Source organism: Brassica rapa, chromosome A06 (genome assembly GCF_000309985.2).
Source record: "Brassica rapa cultivar Chiifu-401-42 chromosome A06, CAAS_Brap_v3.01, whole genome shotgun sequence".
NCBI lineage: Eukaryota > Viridiplantae > Streptophyta > Magnoliopsida > Brassicales > Brassicaceae > Brassica > Brassica rapa.
The window spans coordinates 25,051,734-25,069,808 of NC_024800.2; the positions used below are offsets into that span (position 1 = coordinate 25,051,734).

General features: G+C 36.0%; 4 protein-coding genes and 1 non-coding gene across 6 annotated transcripts; 3 read left to right on the forward strand and 2 right to left on the reverse strand.

Moving 5' to 3' along the window:
* The first annotated feature begins 749 nt into the window (after positions 1-749).
* LOC103875204 lies at positions 750-3,216 on the forward strand. Its single transcript, XM_009153695.3, has 5 exons — positions 750-1,083; positions 1,155-1,228; positions 1,673-1,978; positions 2,067-2,150; positions 2,568-3,216. Exons 1-5 carry the CDS (start codon positions 772-774, stop codon positions 2,863-2,865), a joined length of 1,074 nt encoding a protein of 357 aa, XP_009151943.2. The 5' UTR covers positions 750-771; the 3' UTR covers positions 2,866-3,216.
* Positions 3,217-6,135: 2,919 nt separating this feature from the next.
* Positions 6,136-8,519, forward strand: LOC103875206 (serine/threonine-protein kinase STY13). The gene is made up of 6 exons (XM_018659998.2): positions 6,136-6,793; positions 7,002-7,134; positions 7,215-7,410; positions 7,493-7,617; positions 7,875-8,033; positions 8,193-8,519. Exons 1-6 carry the CDS (start codon positions 6,663-6,665, stop codon positions 8,517-8,519), a joined length of 1,071 nt encoding a protein of 356 aa, XP_018515514.1. The 5' UTR covers positions 6,136-6,662.
* On the forward strand, positions 8,519-11,778 carry LOC103875207 (CRM-domain containing factor CFM9, mitochondrial). Its single transcript, XM_009153698.3, has 4 exons — positions 8,519-9,046; positions 9,216-9,471; positions 10,009-10,410; positions 10,755-11,778. Exons 1-4 carry the CDS (start codon positions 8,961-8,963, stop codon positions 11,604-11,606), a joined length of 1,596 nt encoding a protein of 531 aa, XP_009151946.1. The 5' UTR covers positions 8,519-8,960; the 3' UTR covers positions 11,607-11,778.
* On the reverse strand, positions 8,779-8,850 carry TRNAD-GUC. Its single transcript has one exon. It is a non-coding gene; the product is annotated as a tRNA-Asp (tRNA).
* An 838-nt stretch (positions 11,779-12,616) lies between the features above and the next one.
* On the reverse strand, positions 12,617-14,844 carry LOC103875208 (beta-1,4-mannosyl-glycoprotein 4-beta-N-acetylglucosaminyltransferase). Of its 2 annotated transcripts, none has more exons than XM_009153701.3 (2): positions 14,487-14,844; positions 12,617-14,111 (listed from the first exon to the last, which is right to left on the reverse strand). In XM_009153701.3, the coding sequence occupies exons 1-2, from the start codon at positions 14,547-14,549 to the stop codon at positions 13,008-13,010; spliced, it is 1,167 nt and encodes a 388-aa protein (XP_009151949.1). In that variant the 5' UTR covers positions 14,550-14,844; the 3' UTR covers positions 12,617-13,007. The 2 variants fall into 2 exon arrangements, with proteins under 2 accessions (XP_009151949.1, XP_009151948.1); XM_009153700.3 differs by having other exon boundaries at positions 12,617-14,114; positions 14,487-14,802.
* Between the last annotated feature and the right edge of the window lie 3,231 nt (positions 14,845-18,075).

Here is an 18,075-nt window from a genome sequence, read left to right on the forward strand (position 1 = left end):
TGGGAGGATCTTCAATCATTTTGAGCAAATTTATTTTTATCTGTCGCAATCTGAATCGATGTAATTAATACACATATCACAAGTTACCTAAAGGAGTAGAGGTTCTGTGTACTCGCCTTAACTCCACTGATACAACGTCTTTGATTTGCCTACATTAACCATTTGAGTCCACACATCGGTCCAAGATTGATCCACAATACATCAGTTTGGTGGATATGGGGGTACTCTAGAAACCAAATGAGATTGGAAATCAACCATTCCTTCTTCACATTCCTTTTGATTTGCTTACTACTATGCACCATCGCTTTAATCGAAAGATATTTGTGGCAAGATTTCTTTTCAATTAATTTTTTTTTATCAAAGAAATATTTTTTTTAAAAAAAGAGGAAATGTGAAAATATAGATACAAAACCAGTAAAAAAACTTCTTAAATTTATTTCTAAAGTAGAATATATTTTTGTGAAAAAACAACTGTCCGGGTTATAGTCAGACAATTAGCATGCAAAACGGATTTAATACTCTTTAACTGATAAAAAAATAATCAAGAGTATTGGTCTAACTAAAGTAATCGTCAGTCACTAACGCAGTTTGACGGACGAGTAAAGTGGTAGGTAGGTTAGCAAACGAAAGACGGTGAGATGTGGTAGGTACAATGCTTATATCACCAACCAGTCATTTTAATTTCAGGCCCAATCTGCGTGGGGATGGAAGCGACGGTTGTTAAGATTACACGAATATAAACGAAACTTTTCTTTATTTTCGTAAATATAAATGATAACGAAATTTCGATCCCTTGGCTTCTTCAAATCTCCTCTCTACTTCTGCAAAACCCTAAACTACTCTTCGATGGCGGAAGTAGAGAACAACGTTAACGCTGCACCGGTCTCAGACGACGAACTCTACGGATTTAAACGGCAGGAGATGTACACCGGCACACTCGCCGGCTCCGTTGCTCCGTACGGTCGCCACGTTTTCCTCTGCTACAAGAGTCACGAGACCTGGCTTCCTCGCGTCGAAGCCGAAGGTCTTCCGCAGCGTTTCGCTAAGTCTTTCAAGGATCGTAGAGCTGATTTCGCTGTTAAGGTATATACACTAACCGTTTTGAGATTCGTTTTCCGTAGCTGCTGATTGTTGAAGCGTTGTGTTGTTGTTAGACGAACTTGACGGTGTGTGGTGGAGGTGAATCGGATGGAGATGTGTTGATTTTCCCTGAGATGATCAGATACAAGTGAGTTTCGATTCTCAGCTTGGTAGTTCGATTTCTATGGACCGTTAGGATTGATTGATTTAGAAACTGTAGCTACTTAGATTCTAGGTCTTTTAATTGTAGAGATGATGGTGTTGAGCTCGAGATTAGATCTGAGAAGCTAGTTTCTGATCATTCTGTTGATGTGCACTTACGTTCTTGATCACTTTAATTAGCAATCGTCGTTGTTTCTTTCTCTTAGGGCGATTAAGATGAATCGGATGGAGATTTGTTGATTCGAATTCATGTTTGATTGTTCGATTTGTATGGACTGTCACCATTGATTGATGTAGAAACTGTAGATACTCAGATGATGGTGTTAAACTTGAGATTGGATAAGTTAGTTTCAGATCAGGCTGTTGATAATAGTTTATGGATCTTGTAGCCATTTTGGTTCTCATCCTTTGTACACTTACTTTCTCTTAGGGCGATTAAGGAGACTGATGTGGATGCTTTTGTGGAAGATGTGCTTGTTAATGGGAAACCGTGGACCTCTGGGGTTCAGGAAGAGTTATCAGGTTCCTTTGTGTTTGTGTGTGCTCATGGAAGCCGGGACAAGAGATGTGGTGTTTGTGGACCAGCTCTTATGGAGAAGTTTGACCAGGAGATTGGCTCGCGTGGACTCTCTGGGAAAATCTTCGTTATGCCGTGTTCTCATATCGGTGGGCACAAGTATGCTGGAAATTTGATTGTCTTCAGCCCTGATTCAGCTGGAAATGTTTCTGGTCACTGGTGAGAAAATGTCTTTTATAAGTCAGAGAAGAAATTGAACTATAACAGGGGATCTTATGCATCTTCGAACGATCTTGCTACTATGTAGGTATGGCTATGTGACTCCTGATGACGTGCCTGCAATGCTTGATCAGCATATTGCAAAAGGAGAAATCATACAAAACCTTTCCAGGTTTGTTTTCTTGTTTCCAGCTTGTTGCAGATATGTCTCAGTTAAATCAGCTTTACATTTCCTCGTGTATATGGTATAAAGTTTTATATCTTACATCCATGCTTGTAAACTTTGCACTAGATGTATACCTTCGTCGTGTTGAAACCGATAATGCTTTTTGAGAAAACTTTTGTTTGCTAGTGAGAATTGCAAGTCCGTATTATGTCTAGCCAGTATGATACTGCAAGGAATTGCTAGAATCACAGTGAACAAGTTTCTCCTTATAGACAGCAAAGGGTAACATGTAATGTGTACTTTGGCTGAGGTTTTTTTTTGCTGAACTAGGAAGCTCATAATTCTTCAGTCACTTACTTTAGCTTGTGAAGGTTCACTCAAAGCTTTGTTTCAGTTTTTAATATCTGTATTATTCTGCTTCAGGGGGAAGATGGGACTGATACCCGAGGGTGAGGAAGCTGTAAAAGAGGATAAGCATAAAATTCCAAACGGAAACGGCGTACAAGTGGAGAATAAGGGATTCACAGGAGGTTGTTGCCAAGGTGCAAACGGGGTTTCATGTTGCCAGGAGCAAACTCCAGAACCAGTCAAGAAAGAAGGATCCGTGAAGAAGAACTGGTTCAGATCAATTGAGAAAGAAGAGCTTCTGTTGGGAGCTGCCGCAGTCGGGGCTGTAGCAACCATAGCCGTGGCTTACAGCATTTACAGGAAATCAGGTTAAGAAACCACACTGCTCGATGACACTACAAGAAGAGGTTACAACAAGTATGAGACTTTATTTTTGGTAGCCATATTATAGAAGTAAAGGAAAAGAAAAATATGGAGGTAATATGATCTCTTGAAACCACTTAACCATCATTTGGTCTGCTGGGTTATATCGGTTTGGTAATACAGGAATGGCATGTATACACTGCCTTTGAATAAATATATATGGCATTTTCCTCCTGATTTTATGTGTTTTCGTTTTGGCTTTAAACGAATCGGTTTAATTGGCTGTATAAATCGAATTAGACATGGATATATCAGTTTCTTCTAGTGTATATGCGATTATGGATACAAACTAGCTGTTATAGATTTACTAATCTCCCTCTTAATTTTTTAGTAATGTCATCTCAATCAATTTTTTTAATGTTCAAAAAATTGTTAGGGCGTAATTAGACATTTTATAAGAGAATGTTTGATTAGATGAATGTCTAAGCCGATTTTTTGAGTCTCTAAGCAATTTTTTTTTAAATGTTCAAGAAAAATCTACTCTATTAAAATAGAGTCCTATTTTTTATCTACCATACACAAGTCTATGTTAGACCATTCATTAGAAATTTAACTAAACATCCTAAAATTACTCATATATGATATTCTCCTAACAAAAATAATATACATCTAATTATCATTTGACTCTTTATCATATTTAATATAGACCATATTTTATATATGAGAAAAAGACTAAAATAGCACTAAACCAAGTTTTTGTTCCCAAAGTAGCACTCAAGGCTCAAAGTCACAAAAATAGGTTTCATTAAAGAGGTAAATATACACTTATACCCCTTGGGTTAATTAATCCAAACTTTAGGGTTTAGAGTTAAGGGGTGGGGTTTTGGAATTAGGGTTTAAAATTTTATAAAAAATAAATACTAAAATAAAAAAATAAAAATTTAAAAAACAGTTTCAAAAAGTATTTTTAAATTATAAAAAGAAAATTTGAAAAAAACAAAAACAAAAACAAAAATTTAAAAAAAAAATTATAAAAATTTCGAATCTGAAAACATGTAATCTGAAACTATAAAAAAATTATTATTTTTTATCTTTTTTTATTTTTATTTTTATTTTTTTATTTTTATTTTATTTATTTTTATTTATTTTTGTTTGTTTATTTAATTTTAAACCAAGGGTATTAGGGATATTTTACCCTTTAATGAATGTCATTTTTGTGACTTTCTCCTTCTAGTGCTATTTTTGAGACATAAACTTCAAAAAGTGCTATTATTGACAATTGCCCTTTATATATTCCAGTAACTAATTTTGAAATTAAATAGTATAGCCCAATTTTTTTAAATTATCAAATTAATTTTTTATATAAAACAAAATAAATAATATTTTATTGGTTGTAACATTTTATGTTGATATTTTTAGTAAAAATAAAAAACTAAACTGAAATATAATATATTAAATAAAATAATATTTTAAAATATAACAAAAATAATTTAATTTATTCACATAAAAACATCTCGAGAATAAAAATTTCTAAACAAAGAAGCTAATAATTTTTTATTAATTCATATAAAACTAATTTTTTAAATTAAACTATTAATATTCATGTTACATTTTAAATAAATAAACAAAAATACTTCATTGATATATGATTTGTACAATATCATCAAACAAATTTCAAAAAATAAAAAATTTCAAAATAAAAATTATATACATAAAATTGATATTAGATATATATCTTTATTACATATTTTATATTTTAAATATTAATTTAAAAATAGAAATATATCCGCACGGATGTGCGGATTAATATCTAGTTGTTTCTTTGAAATCTAGCTTGCTGCTGCCTAGACCAATTTTTAGAGCACTCATTTTTCTTATGATAACAAAGAAACAAATGTTCTAAATAATAATAAAAACTGATAAAGAGAAAAAAAAAGACACTGGAAAGTACAGAAGGACACGGTCGTGGCGTAAGTAAATGGATCCCACCTATCTCCTTCTTTTGGGCTGTTACCTCACCGACGAGATTTTCTACTGACACTTTTCAGTTTTGGTCAAAAATGTGAAGAAAGAAACAAAGAAAATGACACAAGGGGATCTAGAATTCATGTAAATCCAACCAAAGTTAGCTCCAACAACCCACTTACCACGCAATCTTTGGCTCAGTAATCAACTTTTATTCGGAACTAACTTACACTGTAATCTATTTTTCGAAGTTAGTAATGTTAAAATCGGCTAAGCAAAAAAAGTTACATGATATCGAGTGTATAGAGTGTCATTATGTCATTACTAACTTCAAGTTAAATCAACTTGACTTAATACGTACGCCAAGTCAAGAAAAAAAATGCTACTGTATAGAGTGTCATTATGTCATTGCCATACATCTTTTCGTGACTTATGTGATTTATTGGATAAGGTATTCGTTCGAAAGCACAATTGCAGTCAGTTCAGTCTTTTGTGCAACAATGCACAGTTCATATATATAGAATATATATAACTCTTATTAAATTTCTTTTCTAATTGGCATATGGAGAATGCAGATTATGCATAAGTTATGACAATGGTCAAAGATCCAATAATTATGTTTGATATCAACTGAGACTTCTCCTTCCCTCACCAGCAAAACCTGGTCAGGTAATCATTCCCAATCCCTAATACTCTAAACTAGTTACATTGTATATTTTCCATTTATTTAAGCGTTGAAAAGTTTTGGGAGGATTCTCTCAATCATTCATCATTTCGAAAGCTATTCTATCAAGCCCACATTATTGTCCTTTTAAGATAACGTTGCCCCTCCCAAAATTAAAAGTCTTAGGATCCATATTAAAGTCAAAATTGTCAACCAGCATCGTATAATTTTTTGGTATGGGGTTTACCGAAAGCTGACAATCGACCATAAAAAAACATACTTTCATTTGTTTGCTAGTGGTAAAATTACTCATGCATAATTTAACCAGTATCCAACAAAATTCAACGAATTGAATAGACACGGTGCAAAATCGAATACATTATAGATTTAGCAAAAAAAATTAACATATATAGTACGGATCAAATGTATGTTCTTTTAGTTCTTTTTAGTTATCATGTATGCTCTTCTTCTATACAAAAACTTTATAAAAAGAAACAAAAAGAAAAGAGGTTGAAAAGGACTCGTGGCTGGTGGTGCATCCGCGTCTGCAAGTGTTTTCTCCTCACTGACGCCTACGCGGAAAAAGCAAACCACTTTCGATTTCTTTAATCCTTTTTTTTTCTTAATTATATTCTGAAAAGCCATTAATTAAAAAAAAGAAACTTTTTTTTTAATTTCCTCTAAAAAATCTTTAACCCAAACGAACACGAATCATCAAACTCTGACCAAATCTCCATCTAGTTGTGTCTTTTTTTTTCTTCTCCTTCCTTCCTTCCTTCCTTCAGTTCAAAGTGTCAACTTCAGTTCCTCCATACTTCTTCTCCATCTCCATCTCTCTGTCGCTCTCCTATATTCCCATCTCTCCCGTGCAGATTTAATTTTTTTTTATTTTCCATTTATTACACAAACCAAAACGATTTATAGTTTTTTTTGTTCCTCTGGGTTTTCTCTTTATTCTTCTGTGTCATCATCCTCTCTACTTATTGAGAATCTAAAAAAAGCATCTTTGTTCTCTCTAATCCGATTGTACAGTTTCATATTCCAATTCCAGTTTTTTACTCAACCTGTCATGTTTAACCAATCAAAAAGACTCCAACTCTGGTAACTATCTCCATCTATCTAGTTAGGGTTTTTGTGTCTGAAACATATAATCAGTGTTCTTTGTCTGGAGAAAAAGAATGGGATCTGCAAGTGGGTTTTACTCAAACGAAGGGTTTGAATTGGATCCTAAATGGCTGGTTGATCCTCGTCATCTCTTTGTTGGTCCCAAGATCGGCGAAGGTGCTCATGCCAAAGTTTATGAGGGAAAGTAAGGCTTTTGACTTCTAAAAACTTTATGATCCTCCACACAGTAAAGTGTTAAAAACTAAAAGTACAAAGATTTGTCTCTTTTTTAATCCCTAATCATTGCTTTTACAACACATACCTTTTGTAAGAACTCTGTTTCGGCTTTAAAACTATCTATTCTGGTCTAGGAGTGTTTCATTTGATTGAAAACTGTATCTTATTTGTTTTAGGTATAGAAACCAAACAGTGGCTATTAAGATTATCAAAAGAGGAGAGTCCCCTGAAGAGATTGCTAAAAGAGACAGCCGGTTCGCTAGAGAGATCGCTATGTTGTCCAAAGTCCAGCACAAGAACTTAGTCAAGGTTTTGCCCTTTTCTTATTCCCTCAACCCTCTCTTCATTTGTCTAAAATTAGTATCATTTAAATCTTTTGTTATACATAGTTCATTGGAGCGTGCAAAGAACCTATGATGGTTATAGTCACCGAGCTTCTACTAGGCGGTACATTACGTAAATATCTAGTCAGCTTGCGGCCTAAACGTTTAGATATACGTTTGGCTGTAGCGTTTGCTCTTGACATTGCTCGTGCGATGGAATGTTTGCATTCTCATGGAATCATTCACCGCGATCTCAAACCAGGTAATCAAACTGCATCTTTGTAAAAAGCATATAATATATGGAAACAAAACGTATAATAAATCTTATTGTGTTTGGTTTGCAGAGAATTTGATCTTATCTGCGGATCATAAGACCGTAAAACTCGCTGATTTCGGTTTAGCTAGAGAAGAATCATTAACCGAAATGATGACCGCAGAGACCGGTACATACCGTTGGATGGCCCCTGAGGTAACTAACTAACTAACTAACTATCTTACTACTAAACCATCAAAGAGAAAACATTTGTTTGCGTTTTGTCTTAATCAATATTCAAGAAATAGTTAAGCGGTAATTATGCGCTTTATATAGGATTATTGATTATGCGGGCGCCTCGTCTACACCAATATTCAACAAAAATTGTTTCGATTTGCCGAATAGGCGGGTGCCTAGACCGATTTTTAGAACATTGATCTTAATAAGAAATCTCCATTGAATGTATGAAACAGCTATACAGTACGGTTACATTAAGACATGGAGAGAAGAAACACTATAACCATAAAGTAGATGCTTACAGCTTCGCCATCGTCTTGTGGGAACTCATCCTCAACAAGTTACCATTTGAAGGCATGTCTAATCTACAAGCAGCCTATGCCGCTGCCTTCAAGGTATAAACTAAACCACTTAAGCTTCCAATCCAGTTAAACCGATCATATAACCATCGGTTTAATTCGGTTTCATTTGATCTTTACTTATTTGAGAGCTTCTTGTTCTAATCAAATCCTTTATTGGGCAAGAACCTGAAGCTAGTTTTGTCTCTGTTATAGAACTTGAGGCCTAGTGCGGAGGATTTACCAGGGGAGCTAGGGCTGATAGTGACATCATGCTGGAAAGAAGATCCAAACGAACGGCCAAACTTCACTGAGATAATACAAATGCTCCTCCGTTACCTCTCCACTGTTTCTCCTCCGCAGATCGTTCCTCCTCCGGTGAGACGTGTTTTCTCGTCGGAAAACGTGGTTTTCTCACCGGACTCTCCAGGAACTTGTTCGCTGATGAACGTCAGAGACAAAGATGGCTCAGGTCAGAAAGTTAACGCTGCTGATTCGTCGGAGAAAGAAACGAAAGGAAGCTTCTTCTTCTGCTGCTCATAGATGATGGTGATGGATACTATATAAGATATCGGTTGTAATTGTGTAAAGGAAACGGAGAGGTGAAGTGTTTGTTTGTTGTATGGAAACGATAAATAGCAAAGAACTTAGATCATCACAGTAACGAGATAAAACTTTATTGTTCGTGCCTTCGTGTCCCAATTGAAAATTATTCTCTGAACCTATATGTTTTTGCTTTCTTGTGTATATCTGTAGTGAGGAGTGACTAAATTTCAAGAAAGTGTAAAAATAAAAAAAATAACGCCGTTGCCGGGGATCGAACCCGGGTCACCCGCGTGACAGGCGGGAATACTTACCACTATACTACAACGACTTTGTTGTTCGATTTCCAAAGTCAAAATAAAAGAAGGATAAACTTAAAGGTTTAGGATCGTGTGTCTTCTAAAACCCTCAAGGTCTCCTTTCGGACACTAGCTTGGCCAAATGTTGACGACGAGGAGTCTCTCGCGACATTGCTCGAGAACTTGTAAATGGTCTTTATCGTCTCTCCTTCAATCAGATTCCTCCAGGTAAATCTCAGACTCCTAAACCCTGATCCTATTAGCTAAATAGCCATCTCAAAGTTATAATCTTTTAACCCCAAATGATTTTTTTGATATAATATTTACGGAATCTATAAAACCCATTTTTGGAGAAATCGTTTTGCTTATGGATTATTGGGTTTTGATTTTTTTGAAGGAATCTGGTTTTGTCGTCGAGTCCGGTTACAAGCAATGTGATGCTTCAGCCTGGCAACTCCAGTTCATTGATGCATCAAGTCTTGAAGGGATGGTCTCGAGCTATGTCGACGTCGAGAGGAAGGAGCATGAGGAGTAAAGTTGAGAGTAGGATGAGGAAAGAGTCTGGTAAGACGTTGAGAGAGATTAGGAGAGCTAAGAAGTTGAAGAAGAAGCTCATGACTGATGAAGAAAGACTCATCTACAACCTCAAAAGGGTAAATATAAATATCATTCTCTTTTGTATTGAGCTACTAGCATTTGTATCTGTTCAAAGTTTGAAACTTTATGTTTGATTTTGCTTACTATGAGTTGGTTTGAGATTGTGTTGAGTTAGAACTTAGAAGTGTGGTTCCTGTAGGTACTTTCCATGTTCCCATTCGGTTCTCAGTTCAGTTTTCTAGAGATATATGATCCGTGCAGATAGTTAAAAAAATTGGTTTAGTTTTGGTTTTTTGTTTCAAAGATATATGATATTTTTAAAATTTGGTTTTTCGGTTCCAAAGATATAGAAATATTTTTAAAATTTGGTTTAGTTTTGGTTTTTTGTTTCCAAAGATATATGATCCGTACGGATATTTATAAAATTCTTATTATAGTCGGGTTTTTCGGTTTCAAAAGATATAGGATCCGTGCGGATATTTATAAAATATGGTTCGGTTTCTATTCCAATTTTTCTTGGTTCGGCTCTTCGGTGCCCAGGCCTAAGTATGGACTTAAGTTGCTGATGTTTAAATTGCTATCGTGTGTGTTAGGCGAAGAAGAAAGTTGCGCTTCTGTTGCAAAAGCTCAAGAAGTACGATCTCCCTGAGCTGCCATCTCCTGTTCATGATCCTGAGCTTTTCACACCGGAGCAGATTCAAGCGTTCAAGAAAATCGGTTTCAAGAATAAAAACTACGTCCCTGTTGGTGTTCGTGGAGTCTTTGGAGGAGTGGTTCAAAACATGCATATGCACTGGAAGTTTCATGAGACGGTGCAGGTTTGCTGCGATAACTTCCCAAAGGAGAAGATTAAAGAGATGGCGACCATGATAGCTAGACTTAGCGGTGGGGTTGTCATTAATATACATAACGTGAAGACTATTATTATGTTCCGTGGTAGAAACTACAGGCAGCCAAAGAACCTTATCCCTGTCAACACCCTCACAAAACGCAAGGTAAAAAGCTGTATAAACTTGCCATTTAGAGTTTAATTGATCTAGACTATTCAGGTTAGGACATTGTTTCTTAACGACATGTATCAATGTTCAAGAAATCAATAGGCGGCTGTTAGACATAGAATTTTGATTAGGCGGGCGCCTAGATCGATTTTGAGCATCTAAACCGATTTTTTTTTTGTAAATCGGTTTAGAAAAATTGTTTAGTTTAGGTCTGATTTGCTGATTAGGCGGACACTTAGGTGCTGCATAGACCGATTTATAAATCATTGTATTGTAGTGTGGCTTGCTCTAACAGATATTTTTAGTGGTATGGTATGAACAAAGTATCTATGTTTTTGCAGGCTTTGTTTAAAGCGAGATTTGAACAAGCACTTGAGTCTCAGAAGCTGAACATCAAGAAAACAGAACAGCAGCTAAGGAGAATGGGTGTTAACCCCGAAGATCCTGTTGCAATGGCTAGCATCCACAGAGTGGCCTCAACGTTCTTCAATGCAATCGATAAAAAAGAAGGAAGTCCATATGTCTTCCACGGAGATAAACAATCAGAAAGAGGGACTAGTGTGGTGAATACAGAAGAAACAGAACCGGCTGATGAAGATAGTGACCAGGAGGAGCTAGACAGATTCATAGCTGAGATAGAAGAGGCGGCAGACAAGGAGTGGGAGGAAGAGGAGGCTGCGGAGCAAGAGGAATCTGGTAGAATCAGGTATTGGAACCGTGAGGAGTTTGCAGGAAGAAGCAGAGGACCTGAGATGCGTAGCTATGGAGACTCAAGTCATGGCTTTAGAAGAAATGAGAGGGATACACGTAACCAGAGGAGATCCAACGATAGTGATGATGATGATGATGATAATGACAGTGATCAATTGGATTCCGAGGATGATGATGAGATCCCAAAGAGGTTTGATAGGCCAAGATCAAATACAAGAAGACAGGGACAGGATTTTGTGAGAAGAAGCCATGATCCTCGACCTCGTGTGAGGAGTGATGAAGATGTGTTGAGTGATCTTGATAACACAATGTGGGATTCAGGAGATGAAGAAGATGCAGCACCTGCTAATTATATTTCGAGCAGCGATGAAGATGAAGGTGAAAACAGGACAATATCCGCAGCTAAACAACCAAGATTCAGTGACAACAATTCGAAGAGCAAGAGTGGAACACAAAGGGATGAGGATTGGGATAGTGATTAGAAAATGAGGAACATGAGGTCACAGAGTTTCTGATCATTTTTATTTGTCATCCTTGGTTTCTGATTATTAAATGAGAACTGAAAGATGTTAAACTCTGGTCTGAATATTGAAAGCTGAGGTTCTATTGTTGGCTTTGGTTTGTATGATTCACTGGAAGACAAAGCTATGGTCACTGCATTTCATCCGTTTGATTTATTTCTTTCTTTTTTTCTTAGATATATAGAATCCGTTCGGATATTGAGAAATCCAATTCGGTTTCGGTTTGAACATTTTGGTTTTTAGTTCATGTAACAAAATTGAAGACTAGCTACAATCCAATATAAGTTTAAATCAATTTGGTTCGGTTTTTGGTTAATTCATATTAAAAATCAAATAATTTGTATTTTTAGGTTTAATATAAAAATCAGGTTTTCGAATAAAAATATTAGATAATTCAGATAATATTAGTTATTTTGGATAAAAAGAATTTAGGTAATTCGTTTTTTTGCTGTAGTTGAAATTCGAGTTCTGGTTTTGCGGTGGCAAGTTATGATGATCTGTAATTTCAGGCAAAGCTAGTACTTTCTATGTTTTTGTTTCTTTCTCCTGATTGCGTTACGAAGTTGTTAAAGTCGACTTTTGAGATTAGCTTTATCACACCATACGTATTCCACAAGGTAACCTCCTTCCCTTAGAAGTCAAAGGGGAATCTGTTCAAAGCAGTTTCATAAATAACAGAGACACATGGTGATTAGATGAGTACAAGATTCCTTCTTAAGATAACATTTTTTAAGTTTTAAACTTGAAAGCAAAGGCTTCCTTTCTGTTTCTTTGATTCATTTCTAAGCTGGCATTCAAGTAATCGAACATCATCTTCTCTGTATTGCTTTACCCTTAAAGAAAGATACAACACAGAATCTGGCAGCAACACAATCAATACACACAGCTTAAACTTGAAAAGAACAAAACTTTTTGCAGACAAGACAAGCTTATGTTGATGTCACAGCCAAGAAGAAGACTTGATAGATAGATAGATTGAAAATGAATAAGAATGAATAATTACTGATATAACCAGAACAAAAAACCGAAGAGTTGTGCAGTTTTACTAATATATAAACAAATGGATCCTGAAACATCCTATACTACTAAATCAGCCAACATTTTTCCCCATTGTTGAAAAAACCTGGGAAGTGTTGTGCAGTTTTAACTCAAAGTAAGCTCTCTCTTTTTCTCACAAACCCTCTTGTATCAAAAGAAACTGATGCAAAACTTCTTCAGAACTCACCAAACTGAGTCCAGCATTTGGGTGGTTATATGCAAATCATGCTTTAACTTCTCTCTTCTTTTGGTCAAAAAGACTGTGCCTTAGAGTGATCAATAAATGCCTCTGAAGCCTAACTAAGACTAAAGACAAGAACACTTTCACCCAGTCTGTCTTTCTCTCACGCAGTTACCAGGTAACAAGTATTTATACTTCTCAGCGTTCTCCAGCAGGTAAGAAGGCAGATGAACAGCTGAATAAGAACGAGGCACAGGTCCCATTTTACCAATCATCTCCTTGAAAGTGTACTCCTCAGGCAACATGTCAAACAAATCAGTCCCTTTGCATATAACATCTTGAATCCTAACAGGATTCAGGTAATGAGAGAACCTCACACGGTCCGAGTGACTGTAAGCCTTCATCTTGAACACAAAATCATTTATATAACGGAAACAGAAGCTGCAGTGCCATCCAGAGTCAGATAACATCACATCGCTCTGTCGAAAATGCGCGTACCGAGTCTTCCCTGGGTTGTAACGGTGTATAGAAGCTCTCCAGCTCTTGCTATCGACGTAGTACTCGAAAGAGTATAAATAATTCTTAAGCTGGAGGTGAAGGACCGGAGGGATATCGTCACACCATCTCAAGAGGTTGATGGTGTGAGCGCTGGGGATCTCATCAACATCAGACATAATCAACAAATCATCCTCTTCAATGCCAGCGATTCTAAGAAGCTTATCCAACGCAACACGCTGAAACGCCTCTTCAACGAAAGGATTCTCTCCTTTTCTAAACCGTCCTCCGATGTTCCCGTACGTCAGCCGCTCCTCCACGAAGCTGAACTGTTCCTTGTTGCTTTTGAAGACAAACGGTTTAGGCAAACCGGTGAAGGTGGAGTTTGACTCGAGGAGGACGAACTGAGTCACATAAGGGTAGAGCTCTTTCCAGCGGACTGTCAAGAGATCTTTCTCGTTGCTGAAGAGGACGGCGTCGTAAACGCGGCGAGGTGAGTCTCTGACTCCCCAGCCGTGGAGGGAGCAGAGAGATTGCATCGTTGCGTTCTCGGTGTGGTAGTGAGGGATGGTGTGGAAGGGCTTTGGAGGGGATTCCCAGAGGGGTCTGAAGAAGTAAGTGAGCTTCTGGCCGTGGAGGTAGATTGCGAAGATGGCGAATGGCACGAGGATGAAGAGGCATAGGAGCGTTCTTACGTCGAAGCCTCGGAGGACGCATTTGAGGCGTGAGATTGTTGCTCCTGCTTTAGATCCCTGCTGAATAAAAAATAAACCAAAAATAAACAACCTTCACAGAACAATGAAACTCAAGAAAGAAAAATCAAATCTTTTTGAAGCAACAGAAACAATCTGGCGAATTAAAAAATAATTTAAATTATAGATACAAAAATCGAGAGCTTTCATGATCAAGGAATCAGGTTTGAAAAATTAAAACTGTGAATTTTGATCTGCAGAATAAAAGGGCTCTCTTGCGATTAAATTGTTCCGTTCCGACAGGATTACAAAACCAGAACAATGATGTCGTGCACGGCGGATTTGTCGGAAACGACTCGATTTCAAAAAGACAAACTTTTTTTCGAAAAGAAACGTAATTTCGAAAATTTTAAAAAGGATAGAGATAAAACAAACCTGTCCACAAACATCGTCGCAGATATCATCGGTCTTCTTCGAATTGTAATAACCATCGGACATGATTTTGACTGCGGAGAGAACAACAGAGAGATAGAGGATTCGTCTTCGTCTAATGTTCTTCACGCCACGAAATCGATTAATCCCCCAAACTAAATAAGCCACAGAGAAACAGAAAATAAATCGACGAAAAAGGCAAACCTACTTTTTATTTTCCAATCTCAATATAGAAGAAAGAAAATAGAAAAATAGGAGAGCCTTTTAAGGAATGGGAATCTCTGTAAATCCCAAAGAGACAAGAGGCGCAAATTAATGTCACTCGATTTTCCTTTAAATTTCTCTCCACAGGAAATTTTAATAATTAAATACTTTTTATCGGAGGTTTTCTTTTTTAGAAAAAGGGATTCGAATGAAGAAACAGTCAGTTTCAGCGCTTACAGATTTTTAAAGTAACGCGTTAAACCGCCGGATTAAGAAATAATCCTACGGTTTAAAGTTAGTTTTGACGCGTGGGCGTTCCAAAACGTGACTCGACGTTTTCGTTTGCGTTGCTGCTGATGTATGTGAATATAACGGCAAGTGCCACCGCATTATGAGTGACGGACAAACAGTTTCTCTTTTTGCGTTTCTTAAGGTTTTAACCACAAAACACACGACATAGATCTCCGTTTTTCTTCAGACCAGACACAACTCTCGTCTTAGGTGGATTCACTTGTAATGACAAAATGCGATTTTATAACATCTAAATTTATGATATATGGTATGCTTAATTTTTTTTAATAATTATTTGCCTATGTTATCAAACTACAATTTTTGTCACTTATTCCAAAAGAACTCTATCGGAAAAAAATAGTGAAAAATGAATGATTTTCGTGTAAGTACGACCAAAAAATAAAAATGTCATACGGTGATTATATGATTAATAAATATTTTTTTAACCTACGAAAAATTAAATACACCAATCATCTTATAGAGTGGACCAACATGCTGAGTAAGCGGACATCAAACATCCATTAACTGTAGACGATCGGTTTGGTTACAAATTTGCTCTTGATGTGATCATGCCAAGGCTTTGATCCGTGAAAACATTTACAACAATAAGTGTATTTTTGTTATCTGAACCCATGTTTAAACAGATTTAGTTAATCAGAAATATACATCGTATCGAAACATATTAACTTATCTTGCAAAAAAATAACAATTGATTAATTGATGTGTATACATGGGACATTTATACTAAACGGATCTTGTCATTATGTAGACGAGGATACGAATATGAAAAGCCACCAAACTGAACTTCACACATATTTGTGTGGTATCAGTTCTTAATTAAAGTTGAATATGTGCAAACGACATGTGCCATCTTGTCGTCGCTTATGACCTAATGAAATAAAGCATAGAATCCATCTAATAATCCAATTACATGTATACACATGCACACATGTATGTGGATGATGTAACTCTCTATTTTATTATTTTTGAAATTGTATGTTTTTGGTTTTGATTAATAATAATAAAGAGTCTCGAAGACGTGCGATGAACATGCCTCATCCCTCATCGATGTATACCACTCATATTGGATTTATTTGGAGACTTCACTTTCAAAGCATATTCTTTTATTCCCGTTTCAACATTAGTTGTGATTGTTTTTGTTACCATTGTTTTATTTACAACGGTTGGCGTCAAAAAAGAATCAAAACTTTTGAACTTTCCTTCTAGCTGTGGAAGCTGAATTGGCCTTGCACTCATGTAACAAGCTAAAACAATGTTTCTTCAAAAGTTTCACGCAAGACTCTTAACATTTAATTTCAAAATAGGTTATATATAGGAAATTATCAGGTTGTAAAATATATTTCTTAATCAGAAAACTTGTAAGGTTTATTTCTAGCGATTTCATATTACATATGAAAAAATATTTTCACGTTAAAATACAAACAAAAACCAAGTCTATGTGGATACCAATTTTTTGAGTTGATAATCTACCAAAAAATATGTAACAGTAAAGGGATGTAATACATTTTTAAAAATAATTTTATATGCAATATATATATATAATATATTGCATATAAAGCTCAAATACGTTGATACAAATTAAACCGGATGAATCATATAGATAAAACAGTTTTTAATTTTTTTTTTATGTCCGACCACCAATGACACCCATACTATGGACTGATAACGAATAAAACGCCGCATCTGGATATACAAGTACGTAATAATAGAGATAAAGTTTACGTGCCAAAGGTAAACACAAGTTTCAAATTAGGTTTCTTTTTTTTTCTCTTCCGAGCCTTCATTGCTAAGGACGTGTTAATGTATCGATCATTGTCATATATATACACACTAATACACACTATTTTGTTTTTATTGAATACTATTCATGTAAGCGAGTGCATAGTTTAAACTTCATCTTTTATTTGATTGGTTCAATTCAAATCTTGTTTTCTGACCATCGAATTTTATTGACCATGGTAGCTAGTTGAGTGACGCATTGTATCACATTTTATATGTCAACTCTACAAGTGGCGCTTATATTTGAATAGTTACGTGGTGTGGGAATTGTTTGGAGACAAGTTAAGTGACTAAAATAACGAATCAAAACAATAACGTTTGAACCATTTTATCCACTATTTAACATGTTCTTTTCAAATGTGGATGCCTAATTCACGAACTAGAGATTTTTTTTTCTGCGGCAAACACCATGTTTTATTATATTGATTCAAACAAATCAGCTTTGGAGCTAACCATACAGGAATCATAGATTTACATAGGAAGATTTCAAATTCTGAGCGCATATGATTCGCATGTAACATTTAACCTCTGAAACACGTGTTTTTACTTATACGCATAAATACGAATAATTTATTTCGTTACAAATTAATAGATATATACATACAATCATCCTAAATGGATTTCTTGAATAAGATTCCTGATAGCTATCAAGGTGCTACGGAAGAAGAGCTGAGAGATCTTATAGACTTTCGCTGTACTTTGGGAGAATGTAGAATGTTAGAAGCTGAGGTAACGGAGGAAGAAATTCGTAAAGTGCTATTTGATATGCCTCCTAATAAGTCACCAGGTCCAGATGGATTTCCTTGCGAATTCTTCAAGGCTACATGGTCTGTATTAGCTGAGGACTTCACAGTGGCAATACAGTCAGTGTTCAGATATGGTTTCTTGCCAAAGGGGGTTAACTCGACGATATTGGCATTGATTCCCAAGAAGACAGATTCAATGGAGATGAGAGATTACCGTCCAATAGCTTGCTGCAATGTACTCTATAAAGTAGTATCGAAGATTCTAGCTAATCGTTTGAAGTTGCTCCTGCCGCGACTAGTAACTGAAAATCAATCTGCATTTGTCAAAGGGAGACTATTGATGGAAAATGTGCTTCTTGCGTCAGAACTTGTTAAAGATTACCACAAAGAAGACATATCACCAAGATGTTTGATGAAGATTGACATTTCAAAGGCGTTTGATTCGGTCCAATGGAGTTTTGTGCTGGCAAGCTTGGCAGCAGTGGGAGTACCGGAGAAATTTATTCACTGGATAAGATTATGCATTACAACGCCTTCCTTCTCAGTACAAG